The sequence below is a fragment of the Phodopus roborovskii genome, unplaced genomic scaffold, assembly GCF_943737965.1.
Source record: "Phodopus roborovskii unplaced genomic scaffold, PHOROB, whole genome shotgun sequence".
NCBI classification, from domain to species: Eukaryota; Metazoa; Chordata; class Mammalia; order Rodentia; family Cricetidae; genus Phodopus; species Phodopus roborovskii.
Genome location: NW_026126629.1, coordinates 2,565,806 through 2,586,031, shown reverse-complemented (window position 1 = coordinate 2,586,031; position 20,226 = coordinate 2,565,806). Strand labels below are relative to the sequence as shown.

The 20,226-nt window shown below is 40.0% G+C and overlaps 1 protein-coding gene across 1 annotated transcript in view; it reads right to left on the bottom strand.

Moving 5' to 3' along the window:
* Positions 1–1,746: 1,746 nt before the first annotated feature.
* Synpr (synaptoporin) overlaps positions 1,747–20,226 on the bottom strand; it is a 158,358-nt gene continuing 139,878 nt past the window's right edge. Inside the window, exons 4-5 of the mRNA XM_051206768.1 lie at positions 8,475–8,666; positions 1,747–2,357 (exon numbers count right to left, since the gene is read on the bottom strand). Coding sequence (XP_051062725.1) covers positions 2,100–2,357; positions 8,475–8,666 — 450 coding nt within the window. The 3' untranslated portion in view covers positions 1,747–2,099. The remainder of the gene's footprint in view (positions 2,358–8,474; positions 8,667–20,226) is intronic.

Sequence of the window (20,226 nt, the reverse complement as noted above, 5' to 3'; positions counted from 1 at the left end):
GTGCCTCATTATCCATATAAGTAGCTTCTTATATCCTTTTAAAACACTTCAAAATACTATCATAGTGTCACTGCCCCCCTCTGGAAAAAAAAATCCTTCAAGTGCCTTCAGTAAGTTTCTTTCATACGAAGGTAGAAGTCCTAATTATGGCCTCTGAGTAGTGTTTACCTCTGCACCCATGGGCAGGCCTCATATCTGAGAAGCCTCCCTCAGTTTCTATGCTATGGCACCTCTATATGTCCTTCAGAGCTAAAGTCTGCCTGCCTCTCCCCTGCTGTGGTATGCTGCCTTCTGCCCTGTACTTAAGATGGGTTGTGCTCAAGTCTGAAGCTCCTTCACCTTTTTCCCTGGGTAGCTCAGATAGATGCTTTTGCAGAAACCCATGCCTCAGTCACACGAGGTGGAACCGGTGTGTGAATACTTTAATATGACTCTCTCCTAATAGAATGCAGACTTCTTATTATAGAGCCCATTTCTGCCTTTTCACACCATGCTTTCATTCTCGACTTGAGCAATGATAAGTACTTGGGAGGTGGAAGGTTAACTAAACAAAGAACGGTGGATCAGGAATCATAAGTGGGGTAGGGAGCAGGAGACAGGGACAAGAATATTATTAGAAGCATTGCATTTAACCTTTATTCTTTCACTGTTAAAGCCAACAGGGCCCCACAGTCAATGATTCCTCATTGTTCAGCCAGATTGTATGCAACAACTTTATTGAGGTCAAATAGATAACACAATACAGATTTATCCAACAGGATTTAAGAAACTGGTTACAGACAGCATTTGATACACAGGCTATTTTGTGTTAAACTGCTTCCAACATCACAGATCACACAAAGAATTTGTACATCAGTTAAGACTATCTAGAAACACATATGCTTAGTTTGCCCTGCCTGTTGGGCCTTGTTGCTTCAATTAAATTAAAATGCAGAAATGAAGATTTGTGTCTTTTTGATAATGAATATGTTCTGGACTGCCTTTCATGAGAACCATCTTGGGGATAGAATGGCATTGGAAGCCATTCTTAATTTGTGCATTATACACAAACCCAAATAAGTAATTCTGTTAAACTATAACATTAGATTTCTAATAACTGGATTGAGCAACATATTAGCTTTAAAAATAAACAAAATCAGATGTTTGACTAGTTATATGTGATTACAGAGCATTTTTCTTAGTACTGCTTAAACTATAGTGTGTAAAGCTGCATCTCTGGATGCTAAGAAAACATCACTCTACAAGCATGGGGTCATTGTACCTTATCACTCATGGCTCACAGGATAAGAGCCACAAAACACCAGAGGAAGTTACAAGAATGTAAATATGTACTGAAGCAAATCAGATAAATATTTGGCAGTTATCATACAGAACACTGACTATCTACAAATAGAGAGACCTCCCAGATATTAGCTCTAATGCATTCAGAACTTGGGTAAAGTCAGAAAGACAAACTTGCAAAGTCTACAACGTAGTGCATATATGTCTTTAAACACCCACTGAACAAACTCATGATGCAAACTGAAAAATCTTCAGAAATACAAATGTTTGTGTGAGAAAATATTCATGCATTAAATCATATAAACATTGTTCCTCAAGTGAAAACAGTACAGAATAGTTACCTAAAACATATCTGTAGCCCTAAAGGGCGTAAACTGAAATATATCAACACATGCATGTTGCGATTCACCAAATAGTCTTCTAGAAATCATTAAAATGTCTCTTGCATCAAAACACACAGGAAAACACAATACTATTTAAGTTACTTTATGCACATTATGCACTAGAGACTTTAAGCTACAAATTGCTTCCACTATTTCAATACACATACAAAATGACCATAAAATTATCTGTGTATATAACAAGGTACTTTCTAATTACCCATCTATGATGAATAATGCATCTCCTCCTCATGGCATCTCATCTCTAAGTACCATTTATCACCACCCAGGCCTTTCTGTCTTAATGAGGGCTACAGATCTCTGATTTACATTCAACATTCTCTGCATTAATAATTGATTGAAACTCTTAAAAAATTCTTCTGCTACTGAAATGGAAGGTGGTGAGACTATTGCCAGAAGAATTTGGGTGATACTGGGCTATATCTGATTGTTAAAGGAAGTGGGGCCACTGGGCTGCTGCCCAAACTCATCGGAAGAGGGCCCCAAACTCGCCTGCTGGCTATAGCCACCACTTGACCCATAGCTGTCTTGGTTGTACCCGCCTTGATTATAGCTGCTAGAGTGCTTCTCCATGGGGTCGGAAAGGTATCTCTGTCCCGAGGAATGCCAGCCAGTCTCCTTGAAAACAAACCAAATGTTGCCAGCCCAGAGGATAAAGTTTAAAAATCCAAAGACCTGAAGGAGAATCAGAGCAAAAGGTTAACAGGCTGAACTGAAATTGTAGAAAATTTCGTTCATAGTAATTCCTCACAGTGTCTTAATTTTGAAGTCTGTTTACATTTTTCACTCAGAGCCACTGTTGGATTGAGGATTCCTGAACACTATATATGCCAGACATTACATGAAAGGTTTTTACATATTGATTCTGCTAGTCTAAGAAACCAATGTTACTACGTCTATACTAAAAATGTGGAAACAAACTTAAGCAAGGAAAATACTCTGGTTCAAGGACACACTACAGATTATAAACAATGGCAATCCACCTCTAACAGATCAAATGGACTCCATATAAGTACTGTCAATCAATAGCCTGTTTCCTCATCTATATCTTCCTGAGGAGGTGGGAACCTTCTCTTTCCCAAGCCTTGGGATTTCCTTCCCCTTGCTAGCCAGGACCGTGGACCTAGAAGTTTCAAATGTACACCTTATAAAAACATCTTTAAACTTTTGTTTCTGACCCTAACATATATCTGTTCTAGCAGATTTCCAGTCAATTGAAGACTGCAAACAGCTCCCATTGCTACCTGCAGGTCTCTAGTCCCAAAAGGTCCCACAGAACTTGACAGCAAATGAAACAGCTGCCCTTCTTGGACTTGGCCAGCATTCCACATTTTGGAGTCCCCAAATGATGCTGAAATATCAACAGGAAATAGTCATAGGTGATTTTGTCATCATCCCTTATCATTCATTTTCAGCAAAAAGACTGGGATGCTAAGGACAAATGGCTGAGGTTTCTATTTAACACTTCAACATATGAAAGCTGGACCTAGGTTCCAGGTTCTCCCAGCATCCCTTAGTCCCTCCCTACCCCTTAGAAGATATTGCTCACATACCTTGTCCTCTTCCCTGGACTCTCTAGCCTAAGTGCTGGGCTGACCTTGAAAAATGAATCATTCCCAGCTGTATAAATTCTTGTCAAGATCCTGATCCTTACATTGTAATCAGATACACTCCATATGTATTTTTGCCAGTTAATCTTAGTCAACCTTAGTATGACGATCGTGGTGTTTATGCTGTAGAAGAAATTACTAATGCTCTTAGTAGGCATAAGTGATTTATTGCTGCTTTAATTTGAACCTCATTGCACTCAGTATTATAGAGTTGTTGCTGCCTACAGCTGCCTTAGTACAACATGTACATACTACTGACCATGTTAATCAACTATCTAAAAACATTTCTCTGACCTTGCTTATGCAGGAACAGAAGGTAGAAAGCTTGAAGATGGTTAATATTTTGGAAGATCAGGCTTATGCATAGGGAATCAAATTCAGAACATCAAGGTTAGATTCACCACCTCTTGCCATTCACATTTTAAATGGGTTTGTGTCACCTCTTTCCCCTATAACTCCTCAGAGCTTATCTGGCCTCAAGTTCAGACTCATCTTCAGGGCATATGGAACAATTCTGATTTCTCTATGGATTTACTGACCTTACATAGTCAAATTGCTACAATTAAGCCATACTAAATTACAATCTCTCTCAGCTTCCAAGGTGGTAGAAATATTTATAAATTCCTTAAATTCCTTTGTGACAGGAACAACCTTTTGTTCACTTATTATCAATTTTGGCATTATTCTAACTGTCCTGCTCACTCTAATCCTACTCCTTCTGGTCACCCTCTGGCTAGGACATAGCTTCAAAATGATTTCCACATGTCTAAATTAAAAAATAAAAGGGAGAGATGACATGGACAGCACGATGACCATCACTGCTTTACAAAGTTTCCAGCACTTTGACTGTGGATCCCAGTTCTCCAGCACCCCTGTACTTTCAGTTTTAATGAGTCTCATATATGTTATGGGCGTTCCCTTATGTATGCCTTTTCGGGAGATTTTGTGTGAGCGTTAAAGAATGGGTAAAATGGTAGCCTCCTTAAAAAAAATAATTCTTAGGAAAAATTCTCTACCACCAGGAAACATATAGCATGATGACTCTGCACACAAGAATCCCATTGTCATCTCCTGATTACACCAAGAACAGAAAATTTAGAGATTCACTAACCGAACACACCTGACCCAAAGAATGAAGAGCCCACAATCCAGATGCAGAGCCTGAGGCCATTAAGGGCAAGCATTCAGTTAGTAAGCATAGAGAAGTCAGAACTGTACAGTATAATGGGAAAAGAGTGAGACATCAGGACCTTCCCTTTTGGGAGCATGCGAGGGGAACAGGTCCATATATTAAGTCCAAGACACAAAGGAACAAAATTAAGAAACAACTCAGTACAAACACTGCATCATGCCCCTTGAGGAATAAAAACTGTTCTTAAATTGTAGTAGAGTGTCTGGTCCCAGAGGAAATCCTTATCTCAAGGTCAGGCATTTGGATAAAGGCCTCCATTTCCCTGGGGCATTGAGGAAAGATCCCGATAGCTAAAAGCAGCCATTCTCCTTATCTCTGGTGTGGGAGGCAGTGAGTTACAGCAGGTGATAGTTACTGTTCAGATGTCAACTCACCAGAGGAGCGATTCTCTGATGGAGATTAATTCTGTCCCGGCAAGACCTGAAGGACTATCAACTCTGGAAACTGTTGCTCACTTTTGCTAAAGCAGCTTTGTGTCTCCCCAAAACCTACATTGTAGTCTGTAATCTTATGTCATGTGTATATGTAATCATGATTGCATCTTGATCTTATGGGCACATATGTCTGTGGATAGTCAGGAAGATAATTTTTAATTCATTGTATAATTTTTATATACAGAATAAATACTGGGACATGCTCCACAACGGGATCTACTGTCTCATGAGGACCGTGCACACGGAAAGGCTGCTTTGTTCCTTTTGCTCAGACTAACTGTACATAATTAACTCACTTTTACCTCAGAGCAAGTTCAAATTAGACTAAGGGCTTTGTGTAAATAGATCATAAGTTTAAAACTTTACCGTTACACACAAGGTTAGAGTCGCAGATGTCTAACCAAGGTTACTATACAAAACACCCTAAGAAAAGCATGTCAATTCTTTGCTTGCTCAGTCTAGCTGACAAAAGACCTGTCTCAAAGTTTGTCTCTAGGCACTGTGCCACCGGGCTCTGGTCAGAGTCTTACTCCTGTAACCTTGAAACTTTGCTTTGCCATGGTAAAGGGCTCTGCCCTTGTTGTTCACTCAAAGGAATGTGCTTTTGACCAATGAGATATAACTCTGGGTAAGGTGGTCCTTAATCAGCATTTTCCACATATTGGGCAGCATGCTAAGTTTTTTTCTTTCTCCATGAATTATCTTCTCTCAGCAGTCTGCTGCCTCTTGCATAATTGTCTATAATTTTCTGATGGTGGCATGGAGGTTTGAGTTGGTTTTTTGTTAATAAAGGGCCTACTATATTGTCACTTAACCTAGTAGAGCCAGACTTCTCCTTGGAGGCCACTCCAGCAGTGTTCCTTTAGCTCTTTTGAGTATTGGGAGAGTTTGGCTTCTGTTCTACCATTAGTATAGTTAAATCCAGCAACTTTTTCCAGGATCTTTAATATCTCCTTACTGAATCTGTAATGCCCTAATACCTCACTTTATTTTAGGGTTACTGTGAAGTTACAATGGCAAAGAAAATAATGTTATTACCACAGTAGAAAATATTTATTGTTTCTTGACCATTTTCCTTGTAGAGATCACAAAGCATAGTGTGTGTATGGTATGGTTCCTTTTTCAGGGCTTGCACTTGCCCAGCAGGATGAGTTCTGTGAGCCATGTTTTGACAATTTCTAAAGCCTATAGCTACAGTTGACGAGACTGTGAGACTGAGATGGACACTTGAGCCTGGAAGGGCCAATGGGATGCCATCAAGCATACCTTCAGACATTTGTAACTGGATCTCAGTGAGGTAAATTCAGTCTAAGTATCCCTCCACTAACAACATTTGTTATCTCTCTCTCTCTCTCTCTCTCTCTCTCTCTCTCTCTCTCTCTCTCTCTGTGTGTGTGTGTGTGTGTGTGTGTGTGTGTGTGTGTGTGTTTGTGCATGCATGTGGAAGTCAGAGGACAACTTTGTGGAATCTGTTCTCTCTGTCCTTTTTGTGAGTTCTGGAGATAATGTTACCAAATTCGGGCAGTGAGCAAAGCTCTTTCTTTGAAAGGAAATACACAATTAAAAACTGAAGGTACCTACCTTCTCCAATATGCACAAGAAAAAAAAATTAAAACTCTATTTAGAAGAGGAAAATAACATAACACACAGTGTCTTTCAACAGGTGCACACACAAGGGTAAGAGGTGGAGAATGGGAAAGGCCCAGTCTCTTTACTACCTTCCAGCTTACAGCCATGAAGTCTCCTCTAGAGGAACACTTCTAGTTTTTCTAATTATTTTTGGGTTTTGCTTGAGCTAGTTCAATGTGACTTGAAGGGGAGCACACTTTCAAGTCAAAAGCCTGTGTTGACTGATTAATATCCTTTCTCCTATGATAGTAATATACAATTCATTTCCTTGCAGTATGAAGTTTTAGTCCAATAGTCCAGGAACTTTTCTACTGCAGGAGAAAAATGGGAGATTAGGTAAAATTCCCACTAATCAGCAACTGGCAGAGAGTTGGTTCTCTGATGTCAGGAGTTGAGGATATGCTCTGGCTTCTTCCACTCGCATCTCTTCAGATCTCAGCAGGTTCATGGCGTCTTTCCAGAAACTATCATTTTAATGATGAAATTAGGACCAGTTTCTGTTTAAAATGTAGGTATCTGAATGAGTACAGACACTAGTTCCAGACAAGGGTCTAAAGAATACTGTAAGCTTTGCTTTAGTCAATATGAACAAGCTGTTCTATTAGAACCCCCAGAGCCTTGGCTGTTAGGGACACAACCCTGCAGGCCTTTCCTTCCATATGTTCACATTGTTTTTAGGTTTAGGAGAATGCATTATTCTTCATCTCTAAGTCCTACCTTTCAACCTAAACTTTATTAGAACATGAGTGGAATCACAAGGCCGTGTGGGATGTCATAACTTACTGGGACATGGATTACCAAGCTAGTAGTTGACAAACAGCATTTACTTGATTTGTTAAATACGTCAAGCAATTTTTATTCTCTTACATTTTGAGATGAGAGTCACAATTATGTCCTCAGTTCTGCCTACAAATAAGCTACAGAAATCACTATCTATGTTAATGCACACTCACAAATTGTCACTCATGAGTATGGCCAGCAATATGTAAGAATGTTTGTGAGATCCAGGGCACAGTTAATTTCCATGGCTACAATTTCACCAAGGCAAGATTTATAAATAAATCAGGAAGAGTGGAACAACCTTTGCCCTCTTTGTAACCCCCTTCTCTGACTGAATTTCAGAAAGCCCCAGGGACACAGGTTAACATTGCAGCCAAGATAACTATTTTTCACTTTTGCTGGATGGTGTTCTTTTAGTGAACACAGCTGAGCTTCCATTCCTCAGTAAATGCTTCTTTTTGCCAGCATCCTAGCTCATCTTTATCTGATGCAGCTTCCTCCTGTGGAGTAGCACAATTGCTAACGTGTATGAATTAAGAGTACAATTTAGCCTCTCTGTAGCTGTTGGCATTCGTCCTTTCTTGTAAGGCCTGTACTGTTGATGGCAATATTTGATTTTGTTCAGCCAATCAGAACATCTTTTCTAAGGCTGTCAAACAACTAAACTGGAGAAGGGGGAAGATACACAATTATTCTAAGTCCTTTTTCAAGCTGTGTATTTCCTCTGGCTCCCTACTAAGTCTGCATAATTTTCTTCAACGAATTTGGTATATTCCAAGTGTGGCTTTAATAAAATGTTCTCTTTCAGGAAACATCTGAGTTAACAAATAATCTTTTAACTTCTGACAGGCTTCAGCCTTAGCATTTAGGCTTTATATCAGCTCTAGCTTAGAATTTTCACTTGACTGTCATCTTAGGCACAGCTGCTAATACCTGGTGGGTATTTATTAAAAACCTTAATCAGCAACATTACAGTGTGTTTGTTTTGACAATGAAAATCTTGAAGACTGAAATATCACTTTACGATTCAATGAGATTTTGCCCTTTTGATTGGCCTACTTTTAGAGGCAGAAATGTCCACAGTGGCTTAATCACTGGCCATCAAATAAAGACTTGGGAAGTCAAGCCTGGATGAACAAATACTCACCACAGATGTGTTTAAGCTGGACATGACAGGGCTATGGACAGCCAAGCATTTGTTGGAGGATTGCTTGCAAGCTGACATCAGTAACAAGACTTCATTGGGATCAGTTGCCACTTTGACATCAGACAGTCCTTTCGCCCAAGCAGATGAACCAACCAACCACAAGAATGAAAAGACGACAGTGACGATAAAGTCCTGCACAGAGAGAAGACAGGAAAAACAAAACAAAACAAAATAACAAACAAACAAACAAAAAACCAGATGTGAGCTCCAGAAACAAATCTATTAATTTATGCAAATACCATTTAGTTTTTGGAAAATTCTAAGATTCCATAGCATTAGGACCTAGAGATACTGTAAAATGAGTAAGTTTGTTGAGCTGTATTTATACTTACATGAGATAAATAATATAAATAATTATATTGTTATTTAGGTTTTTTTTTTTTTTTTTTTTTTTTTTTTTTTGTAGTCCTGACTGTCCCTTATGCACAGCAAACTGGTCTGGAACTCACAGAGATCTTCCAACCTCTGCCTCCTCTGTGCTGGGATTAAAAGAATGCATGACCACACCCAGCTATATTGTTATTTCTCAAAAACCTGCTGTGCTTTTATTCTCAGGAATGACTCAAGAACATCATAATCTATATTGTATTGTTCCCCAAACTGTCCCTATTTGCATTTGGTAAAATAAGTCAGAGAGTGGTTGAAGTGTAATGACATCATTCTAGCCATTGACCTCAAGCTCTTTTTAAAAATTTTTTATTCATTTTTAATTTAAATTAAAAACAATCTTATTTTACATACTAATTCCAGTTCCCTCTCTCTCCTGTCCTTCCACTACCCCCACCATCCCACCCCATCCACTCATCAGAGAGGGTGAGGCATCACATGGGGGATCATCAAAGTCTGTCACATCATTTGGGGTAGGACCGAGCTTCCTCCACTCCCCACCCTATATCTAGGCTGAGAGAGTATAGCTCCATGGGAATGGGCTCCAAAAAGCCAGTTCATGCACAAGGGATAAATACTGGTTCTACTGCCAGTGTTCCCATAGCCTGCCCAAGCTTCACAACTGACACCATCCTGAGTGAGGTAACCCACTCACAAAAAGACAAACATGGTTGCTTTTTCTTTTCTCCCTTGGGGCATGGTATATTTTGCTTGTATTGCTCTGCACTCAGGTGTACCTCTGTGACTTTTCATCAAGAACTGGGGAAGCTGTAACTCTTTAAGTGAGACTGTGTGTATCTAGTGTTTGTTAGGTGTGACATTTTGGAGAATGTTTTCAAAGCCTCACAACTAAGATTGGCTTAATCATTGAAGCATCCATCCTTTTAATCCAGTGGCTGTTTTGAGTTATGTAGCTCAATAATATTTGGGGTCAAAAATGTGATCCATTCCCAGAACTTCTAGGGCATGGGGTACTCCCTATTCCTGTATTCTACACCCATACTTCTCCCTTACTTTATTTGCATATCCTTCTCATTTTGAGTTGTATATACCCTTGTAAGCTGTCCGAAGTCATTTCTGGAAAAATACAGAGGTTAAAGTGCAAGCATACAAGTACAACATCTACAGCTGTTTCACCATTAGTAAGACAACTCATACCTAATGATTGATTGGGTATGAACTGAGTGTGTCAAATCTCAACTTTCTGTTCATGTCCAATCTGGCATCTTTGCTCATTCTTCATTATGCAGGCAGTATGAATTTACACTTACATATTTATATATCAATTAGTCTAAAACAAGGGTCACCAAAGTAAAGGAAAGGTATTGGCAGGGCCTCAGACCTTTTGGTAGGGTCTAGGGAGAATCCACAACCTTACTTCTCCCTGTTTATCAGGCTACCCATTTTCATTCCTCATGGCCTTCTTCTGTGTTCAAGCAGCAATAGCCAGTCTTTCCAACATTGCAACACTCTGATGATGACTCCTCCGCCTCTGCCTCTTTTTTCCCTTTGGAAGCCTCATGGTTACACTGGGCTTACCCAAATAATTCAGTGTATTGCTATGTTAAAACTCTGTCAGTAATCTTAGTTCTATCTGTAATGTTAATCTCCTCTTGCCATGCCATATGATACAGTTACAAGTTCCAAGGATGAGGATGGGGGTATCTTTGTGGGGCCATTATGCCACCTACATGGTTGAAAATGTTTTTAATCCCAAGATTAGTTGGGGGGGGGGGAAATTGACATTTTAATGATGTTACATCTTCCAAGGAATTGGATATGAAGTATCTGATTTCATTCATGTATTCAAATAGTATGGTTTGGGTAATGTTCAAAAGTCTTAAGGAAACTCTTATTGGAGAACAGAATAAGCAGAGCTGTGCCCCTTTGCTGTTACATATTTGTTAGGGCCCATAGTTACTATATAGCTCCAAGTACAGGACAGTGCTTTTCTTTACTTATACTCATCACAATTAGAGACAGTTAAATGCCAGTTAAAACACCAATAAGATATAGGGAAAAGAATAGGATTGTGTCCATTTAACAGCATAATGGTAGTAGGTTTTCTCTTAGGCTGTATGCTTTGTCTAGACATAGATTCTTGGCTTGATAATGGCATAGATTTCATCTTGTGGAGCAGACTTTAAATTCTATCAGAAAGTGTTTGGTTACTCCCATGACATCTATGCCACCATTGTACTAGTGGCCATGTCTTGCTAGGCCAATCATTGTTGTAGCTTGCAAAATTCATCACTGGGTAAGATTGTTAGCATTCATGGAATCTAGTCAATAGTGGTAAAGTTTCTAGGTCAGCACCATTTGATTTATTCTATGACTCAGGTTTATTAAATTCTCAATGAGAACTTTCAACTGGATAACGAAAAAAATATTCCAAACTAATGTTTATTGAGCACTTATTATCCACCAAATATTATTCCAGATTAATTTGGATTAACTCAATCCTGATAAAAGCACTGTGAAACACATGTTAATCCTGTTCTCATTTTGTAATTGAGGAAACTGATGTACCAGGATGTTAAATAAATTGCCTGAAGCCTGAGTTAATTGATAGAGGATCCAGGATTCCAAGCCTGGCCATCTGTCTCCAGGGTCTGTATGCTTGAATGCAATATGCTGCTTCTAGTTTAAATATCAGCTCTGGCACTGGACAGATCCAGAATTGAATCCTTAGTCTTATACTTTCATGCTCATAGGCAATTTGCTATACTTCCCAAGGCCTCAGTTTACCCCTGCAGGTGGAAATGAGAGATCTTCTCATGGGACAGTTGGAGGATTAAATGAGGTCCTGTAAACAATGTTTATGACTATGTCTGGGAAATGATGACTGAGTCAGGGATGGAAACTTCAGCAATAAACAGTAAAATCAACACTGACAATGCAAATAACACGCAACTGTCCTGGCTGTGCTTCTACTTTGGGTGATATATATCTACACAAGTGAAATGGTAGAGATTTTGAACAAGATACTACTGCAATAATTTCCAAAACTTTGAAACCAGCTCTGTGTCTTATGGTGGGGAAAACAATGTTCAACCATTTAAAATAATTGCTGTACAACATTATTTATGAATGTGTGTCTATTCCAAGCATGGTGGAAAGAGTAATTATTCTTAGTGTGAGTCCAATGCTGAGCATACATTCTCTGCTGAAAACCTGCCAGCAATAGCCCTTCACTGAGAACAAACACCAAAGACCACACAGAGGGTCCTAAGGAACCCTCAGCAATCCTGGTTGCTCTTCTACTGTGAATCACATTCCTGGTTGTTACTCTAACCCACCCAGAACACACACAGATTTCACCTGGGATAGCCCCTTTGCATAGAAACATGGGGCTTGCTTCCTTTTGCTGTTAGAAATATCAGCTGAAACTTCAATGTTCTCAGGTGCTGTGTTGCAAAGCACATGTGCATAGCATTCCCCCAAGTCAACTTCTGAGACTACGTGGAAACACTTAGATTAATAGAAATGGGTTAATACTTAAGATAGAGCTAGCCGGCAAGAAATTAGTAACTGGCCAACAGAATTATATCTAATACAGGGTCTCTGTGTGTTATTTGGGGCAGGCATAGAGGTGGGACCAGGGGGGAAAACCTTACTCCTAACAAACTTCCTATTCACCCTTTCCAGTTTTTGTTCCTCATTTTCTCAATTTCCCTTTACAATCTGGGGTATGCTTCCTTGTTCTAGTTGTTTATCCCAACTGAAATCTACACATTTGTGTGCAATATTTTCTCTCTGATGCACAAGGCATTGGTCAGTGGTTACTTTCTAAAGATTAAATATATGTAAGAGGAGATGTTTCTGGTAAACAGAATCAGAAGCAGCAGGGTAGAAACCTATGCACAAAGGCAAGGCCCTCTTGCAGGAGGGCCTGTCTCCTTAGCACTCCCCTGTACAGAGCCCATTCCTTATCTCTACCAGCCTTATGATTTATTTATCACTTTAGCATTTTCTCACTAATTGTCACCTCCCATAAATGTACCCCTGATCTCTATGCCTGGACATTTATTTCTTAAGCACTTTTCAAAATTCAAAAATCCATTCATTCACCACCACTCCATTTTTCCAAATAAGACTTCAACTCATGGGTGTGAGTTTTGTCTGCCTTGTTCCAGCTTGGGTCTTGAATGAGAGAGTGAATGAATATACAGTATGACCCCAATCTTACAAAATTTTATCTTTGTGGATATGTTTTATGATAATTTAGCAAGTAATAATGTTTAGAAATAAATTACACTTCATTTTAAGTAAGATTCTATTAGAAGAAGTAGAACATGGCATGAGACCAAGGCACTGATTGGTGGTGGCAGCAGCTTTCACACCCAGAGTTCACAGTTGGCAACTAACTCCTTCAGCAGTGGCAGGGATTCTATTTATATTAAATAACAATCAGCTTTACAGTTACACAATGGAGTACTACTCAGTTTTAAGAAAGAATGACATCCTAAAATTTGCAGGTAAATGGACAGAACTAGAAAAAAAAAAAAAAAACCTGAGACCCAGAAAAAGACAAATATAGTAAGTACTTACTCATAAGTAGATACAAGACATAAAGCAAAATATACTCAGCCTACAAACCATAACCCCAGAAAAGCCAGAACCCTCTTTCAGAAACAGATAGAAGCAGATGCAGAATTCCACAACTAACCATTGGGCCAAGCTCCTGGCGTACAATGGAAATGAGGGAGGAGTGATAATATGAACAAAGGAGTCAAGACCATGATGGGGAAACCCGCACAATCAGCTGACCCAAGCTAGTGAGAGTTCACTGACTCATGTCTGACAAATGGGGAACCTGTGTAAGACTGAACTAGGCTCCCTTAGTATAGGTGACAATGGTGCGGCTGGGACAATACATGAGGGCACTGGCAGTGAATCCAAGGTCTAACACTAATGCACAAACTGAGTTAGTGGAGCCCATTCTATACGGGGAGATACTTTGCCCCAGCCTACACAGGGGTGTGGGGGTGGAGAGGTGCCTTGGACCTGCCTCAATGAGATGATGGGACAGACTTAGAGGAGGCCTTACCCTCTCAGATGGGAGGTGGCAGGAGAGTGGGGAGAGCAGAAAGAGAGGAGGGAAGGAGAACTGGGATTGGAATGTAAAAAATAAATTAACAAAAAAAGACTTAAAAACCAAAAAACAAATAGCTTTACAGCCAAGGGTTACTGTGTCCAAAGAGTACCTAAGCTGAAGTGCAACTTACTATAGCTTGGAGTGACTGGAGGCAGAGTTCCGGTGCCAGATAAAGAACACACTAGTTTGAAAGTTTTTTCCTTTTCTGGCTCTGGGCATAAACTAATGTTGGAGGCTCTCTTGCAGAGGAGATATAGGTTAAATATTTGACCCAATTTTCTTCTCATTCTCCTGCCTCCATTTTGGACTGAAGTTCTCAGAAATAATGGACTCCTATCTCCCCACAGGAGGTCCGAGGGGATCTGTAGTGGGTAGTGCTTCCCACATACCAGGTACTCCACCATGACCCCACAGACACTGTTAGCCTTACAACTTACAACTTATATCAGTCCTGCATTACTCATGAAGAAACCGGAGTACAGACAATTTAAATGTAGAGCAATTAATACCTGGCTTCACCGCAGTAGCTCATCATAGGCTTTAGCAAAATGTGCTTTTTGGTGTGTGAATAACTATTTTAATCAGTATTCTTTAAATTTTAAAGAGTTTAGTATTATGTGAATGATTTGGGTTTCATCTACACACTTCGTATATTTTGAAAATAATTATTTCATTCATACCAAGTATGTGTTTTTGTACCAAATAAGGTACAAAAATAAGGAAAGAACTATATATTCACAGTAAATGCTAAGCTAATACAGCTTCTAATAAAAGCTGAAACATTAACATTAATAGAATGAAAATAATATTCTTTTATACTTTCTAGAAAAATCTGTCAAAGGCTTTGGAACCTAGGACCTTTGCTAAACCAGATTTATAAGTGTTAACACAGTTACTAATGACACTAGCATAGGCTGATCAGAAAGCTCAAAGTTAAGCAGAATGTGGATGATTTATGTGTATAAATTATATAAATTATTGAAAGCCTATTGATGGCTGTGCCTAAAGCCATTTTCTGATCAGGAGAATTACGTGGCTCAAAAATAGGTAGTGACTTTCTTTAGAGGGTGCAGACAAGAATCCAGTTGTTTGCAGATACTCTTCCTACTTTATCTAACAGAGATCATGAAGTAGAAGATGAGTTTGCAACGTTTACTGTTTTATTGTCTTGATGCATAGTTAGCTCTGCTTGTGTTATCTATCCCCACAGAAGAGAGAAAATGCCACTTGGGAAGTATTTCAGCACTTCAAATCTCTCCTGCTTGGGATATGAGTTGTCTCCAAGAAGTGTTTAGAAGAGACATTACTAACCCTAATGAAATTGCAGCCAAGCTGGTCTATTTGTCTATTCTCTATGGTTGATGAGTGCACACTGAAGCATTGGTCACATCCTGTACATAACAAACTCTGACACATAGTTTGGATGTTTATGTGCACTGCATTCCAAGTATCTGTTCAGTGAATACAAAATCAGGTTTCTTAAGCAGGCACAGCATGGCTTAGTTTTGACTAAGTGGTCAGATTCCATTACTTTGAAGGGTTGTTTTGTTACCCTTGTAAGTTGCTGTTAGGAAAGTGTTTTATATTTTATGTAGATTTAATATAACAAAATTGCTGGTTTGGGGTTACATGGGGACATACACAGAGAGGAGCACTCAGAGGGCATTATATGAGGCACAGGTGAAATGAACCTGCTTCTCCACTGCATATCTATAAATGTAGCCAATTGCTCCATTTTTACCTATTAACAAATACTGCCAATCTTTTCAGCTCAGTAGTTTTGTTAACTGCCTTGTCTGGTGAAGGGTTTGCTGTACTTCCTTCCTTATATATTTCTTTCCTTCTGTTTTATGTTGGTGACACATATCCCAAGATCTACTCTGAAACTTTTAATGCAAAGTCAGCCTCATCCTCAGTGTAAGTAGATTCATTATGTGACTTTCTCTTCAGGAATTCCAGACTGAGTCTGTGAACCAGAAAAGAGAGAAACCAGCAAAATGGTCCTTCAATGGAGGGCAGAACCTTTGCTTTGGTTGTCAAAGGAGAAAGAGGAGCTAGACAAAGCTACCATCTGTTTTGTCAAACTGAGCTTCTCCTATCATTTTATATTAAATACTGATCCTAACTATCACAATTCTACAGACCACCTACCACATCTTAAAAATGTGGAAAAGGACCATTTGAACTTCATGAGAGCTACAAGAAGGTAAAGATTATTTTATTTCACACTCTGCAGAATCTAGAGCTAGATTCAGGGGGCTTCAATCCTGTAACCACAAGTGGTTACAAGAAATGCCACCTGAGTTAGGATTTGCATTAGTGAATTGCTTTGCATACCTGTTTTACCTCAGGCCTAAATTGCCTGCCAAGGCTGAAGCACAGACAGCAATAAATAACAGTGAGTTATATAGAAGGCATTCTTTTCTCAGTTTTACTTCATCTGAATAATAAAGGAAGAATTCCTAGTTTGGGCATTTATCACTATCACCTAATTAGCAATAGCCAATAGTCAGAGAAAACTGACCCAAGAATGAGTCTTTAGGTCAGCCATGGTACTAAGCCAGAAGACAGTTCTGTTCACTTCCCATTTCAACACTCATCTTTTATTATGTCAATAATTCTGAATTTCTATATCTAATGGTCACACAGAATTTTATCAAAATACATTTTATTTATGTTTAAGAAATTGACTTAGGGTCAAGCAGTAGTTTTGCATGCCTCTAATTCCAGTACTCAGGAGGCAGAGGCAAGTGCATCTCTGTAAGTTTGAGGCTAGTTTGGTCTGCAGAGGGGGTTCCAGGACAACCAGTGCAAGGATGGAAAAATACAGCCTAACTCTCCAATGACCCCAGGAAGCTAGAAGTTTAAACCTTAAATTCCAGACCCTGCCCTCAGCCAGTAAATAGGCGAAAGGTCACATTCTTTGCTGTTTACGACAGGGCCTGTGAGTACATGAATACAGGAAATGAGCTTTGTCACTCCATCCAGGAGCCTGCCCAAATGGTGACCTCCGGGGCTATAGAAAACTGATTGGTCTATAAAGTGTGGGCTTGGATGGTTTAAATTGATTGGCCCGCACTCTCTTGATGCTATGAGATGATTGGTTTATGATGCGTGGGCTTTGTTGTAACCCTATAAAAGCTGTTTCAGTTCTTTACTCAGGGTTCTCAGTCCTCACCCCTGCGTGGCGCATGACTGTGGACCCCAGTGCACTTGGAATATAAAAGACCTCATGCTTTTACATCAAAACCGCTTCTCGTGAGTGATTTGGGGTGTCGCCTTTCCCGAGTGGGAGCGTGAAGGTCCATGCTCTGCGGGTCTTTCACCAGGATTGTTACACAAAGAAATCTTATCTCAAAAAAAGAAAGGAAAAAAAAGAAGAAGAAGAAAGAAAGAAAGAAAAAAGAAATGGACTTAAACAACAGTAGTAAATAATTTATGGTCTAAGCATTAGGAGGTAGGAGCAAAAGGACCTGAGGTCTAGAGAGGACTATGTGATATGTTAGGACCGGAACATGGAACCCCCAACCCAGCTGCCTCCCAGAAATCTAGTACAAACCACAGAAATGAGCTATATATGCAACTTAAGGTAGATAGTAAGCATATTCAAAAGAGCAAAATGCACACCTACCAAAAGAGAAATGTAAACACCAACCCAGCCACAAAGCCTTTATCTACAATGCTGTTCTGTCTGCAAAATGTACTGGGGCAATGGTGGCACAAACCTTGTGGGAGTAACCAACCAATGTCTGATTTGACTTAAGCCCCATTGTGAGAGATGTAAGCCATACCCAACAGTGCTTGGCTTTCCAAGAACATGAGACTAGATAACACAGGAACCTAGAAGAAAACCAATAATACGGTTCTTAAAAAAAGCAAAACCAAAAGCACACAGCAATAAAATGAGTCCTACTGACATTCTGCTATACTCTTAGATCAGTGTCTTGTTTAGTCACCAGAGCAGCTTCCTCCTGTAGCAGAGAGGAACAAATACAGAGACATACAGTCAGATCTCTCTCTCACACACATACATACACACACACACACATACACACACACACACACAGAGAGAGAGAGAGAGAGAGAGAGAGAGACAGAGAGAGAGAAAGGGAGGGAGGGAGAGAGAGGGAGGGAGAGAGAGGGAGGGAGAGAGACAGAGGACATGCCTCAGCACATATGTGTCAGAGGATAGCTTGTGGGAGGTGGTTCTCTCCTTCAACTATCTGGGTCCAAGGACTGAGCTCAAGTCATCAGGCTTTCCAGCCAGTCCACCCTCACTGCTGAACTAGACTTAGCTATTAGAATCTGTCCACACTGGTGAAGACATTGTATACCCACAGGCACCTTAATTCATATTAACCATCTTTCTAGTACTCAGCCGCACATTGCTAGTGCTATCCTGTGGTAAGCTCAGCTCAGATCCACAGTTAATAAATGAAGTGCATTTGCATTCACAATGAGGAGGGGAATGCCTTGTCTCTTTGAGTCCCTGTCCAGTCTGACTAATTTACAGGATGGGTTCTGTCCTGTCAGCTTAAGTAAGGAGACAAGCTCCCAGGCCAGTGCTGTCCAGAGGGACTGCATCTGCATTTAGCCTAGGCTTGGGACAGTAGACTTGACATTGTTTGTAGGGTGAGCATCGTTGAAACTGAAATGACGATGTGACTTGTTTACTGTGGAAATAGGGAGGAAGATGGGGAGAGGAAGGAAGAAGGAAGGGGGAAGGAGAGAGAAAGGGAGAAGGACAGGCAAGAGAAGGCAAGGGGAAGGAGAGTGAGGGCAGGAGGGCTAGGAAAGGAAGGAAGATAAAGAAGGGAGAGAGGAAGAGGCCCTCCTTCCAGCACTTATCAAATGCTTGGTTCATGTCATCTTTATAACAACTCAGTGGGGCAGGTTATATTACTCCTTCTTTAGGAATTCAAGAACTGGCCTGCTCCATCTTAGGCTTAAAAGCCATCTGATAGTAAAGACAAACTAGGTTCTTTCCTGTTTACTATTAAACCTCTGTTTCTCAAGGATTGGACTATGATTTACCTGTAACCTTAACTACAAAGGTTTCTGTACTTCATGTCCCAGGTATAGCAATCATGTCTTCTTTCAAAAAGTTGTTTATAACCATCTTGTAACCTTACCCTTGTTTCAGAAAGTTATATGAGTGCTTATGAGTACCTTAATTTGCCCACCTTGTAACTGTATCTTTGTCTACGGAGGGACTAACTTGTTATGCTTATGCTCTGATCCTGTAACATAGTCTACTTTGCGTGCCAGAACCCCCATTTGGGAACCCTCTAACTCTGAGCTATAAAAACATTGTCTTCTTCACATTCAAGGTCTCTCGAATCCTTCCTTAGGAGGATGCATCCTGTACACACATACACACACATACATACATATATACACACCTTGCTTTAATTGATTTGGCCATGATAATTTGGGCTAGTGGTCTTTTCCTGCCATGTTTGGGATTAAAAGAATCAGGAACCTAATGCAGAGGTGCATTAGGTGAGTTGAGACCAGCTATGGAGTTTTCTGTAATAGGAGGAGGCCAATTCTCCTCTTTTCCTGACATTGAATTTTCGTTGACAAATTCCATTAATCCTCAAGACTTTGGAAGCTCTATTGACAAATCCCTAGTGAAGAGGCTGAGCCTTCTGAAGGATCTCTAGTCTCCACAGAAATCTAGGACTTGGAAATGCAGCTTCCTGTTCCAAATTTGTTAAGAAAAATCTTCAGGGTCAAGCCATCGAGTTTGTTAATCTTTATTAACACGAATTCAGAAAGTTTGTAATCACAGCCAGATTCTCAGCAGTCCGGGGCTTTGGATCCGAGTCACTGTTATAATTTGATTTCTGTTGCAGTGATAGAATATTCTGACCAAAAGCAACTTAATAGAGAAGGATTTATTTGACTTACACTTCCAGGTCACAGCCCATGATTCAGGGAAGTCAGGGCAGGAACTCAAAGCACAAAGCAAAAATGATAAACACTGCTATAGCTTGGTTGCTCAGCTAGCTTTATTGGGCAACCCAGAACCACATGCCTAGGGATGGTGCTGCCCACAGCGAGAAGGACCCTGCTACATTAGTCAACAATTATGAACCACCCGTATGAGGTCTGGGCAATTTGTCAGTTGAGACTCATCTGGTGTGATTCTAGGTGAGTCAAGAGTCAAGTTGGTAGTTAAAGCAATGTAGGATAGTCTCTGAC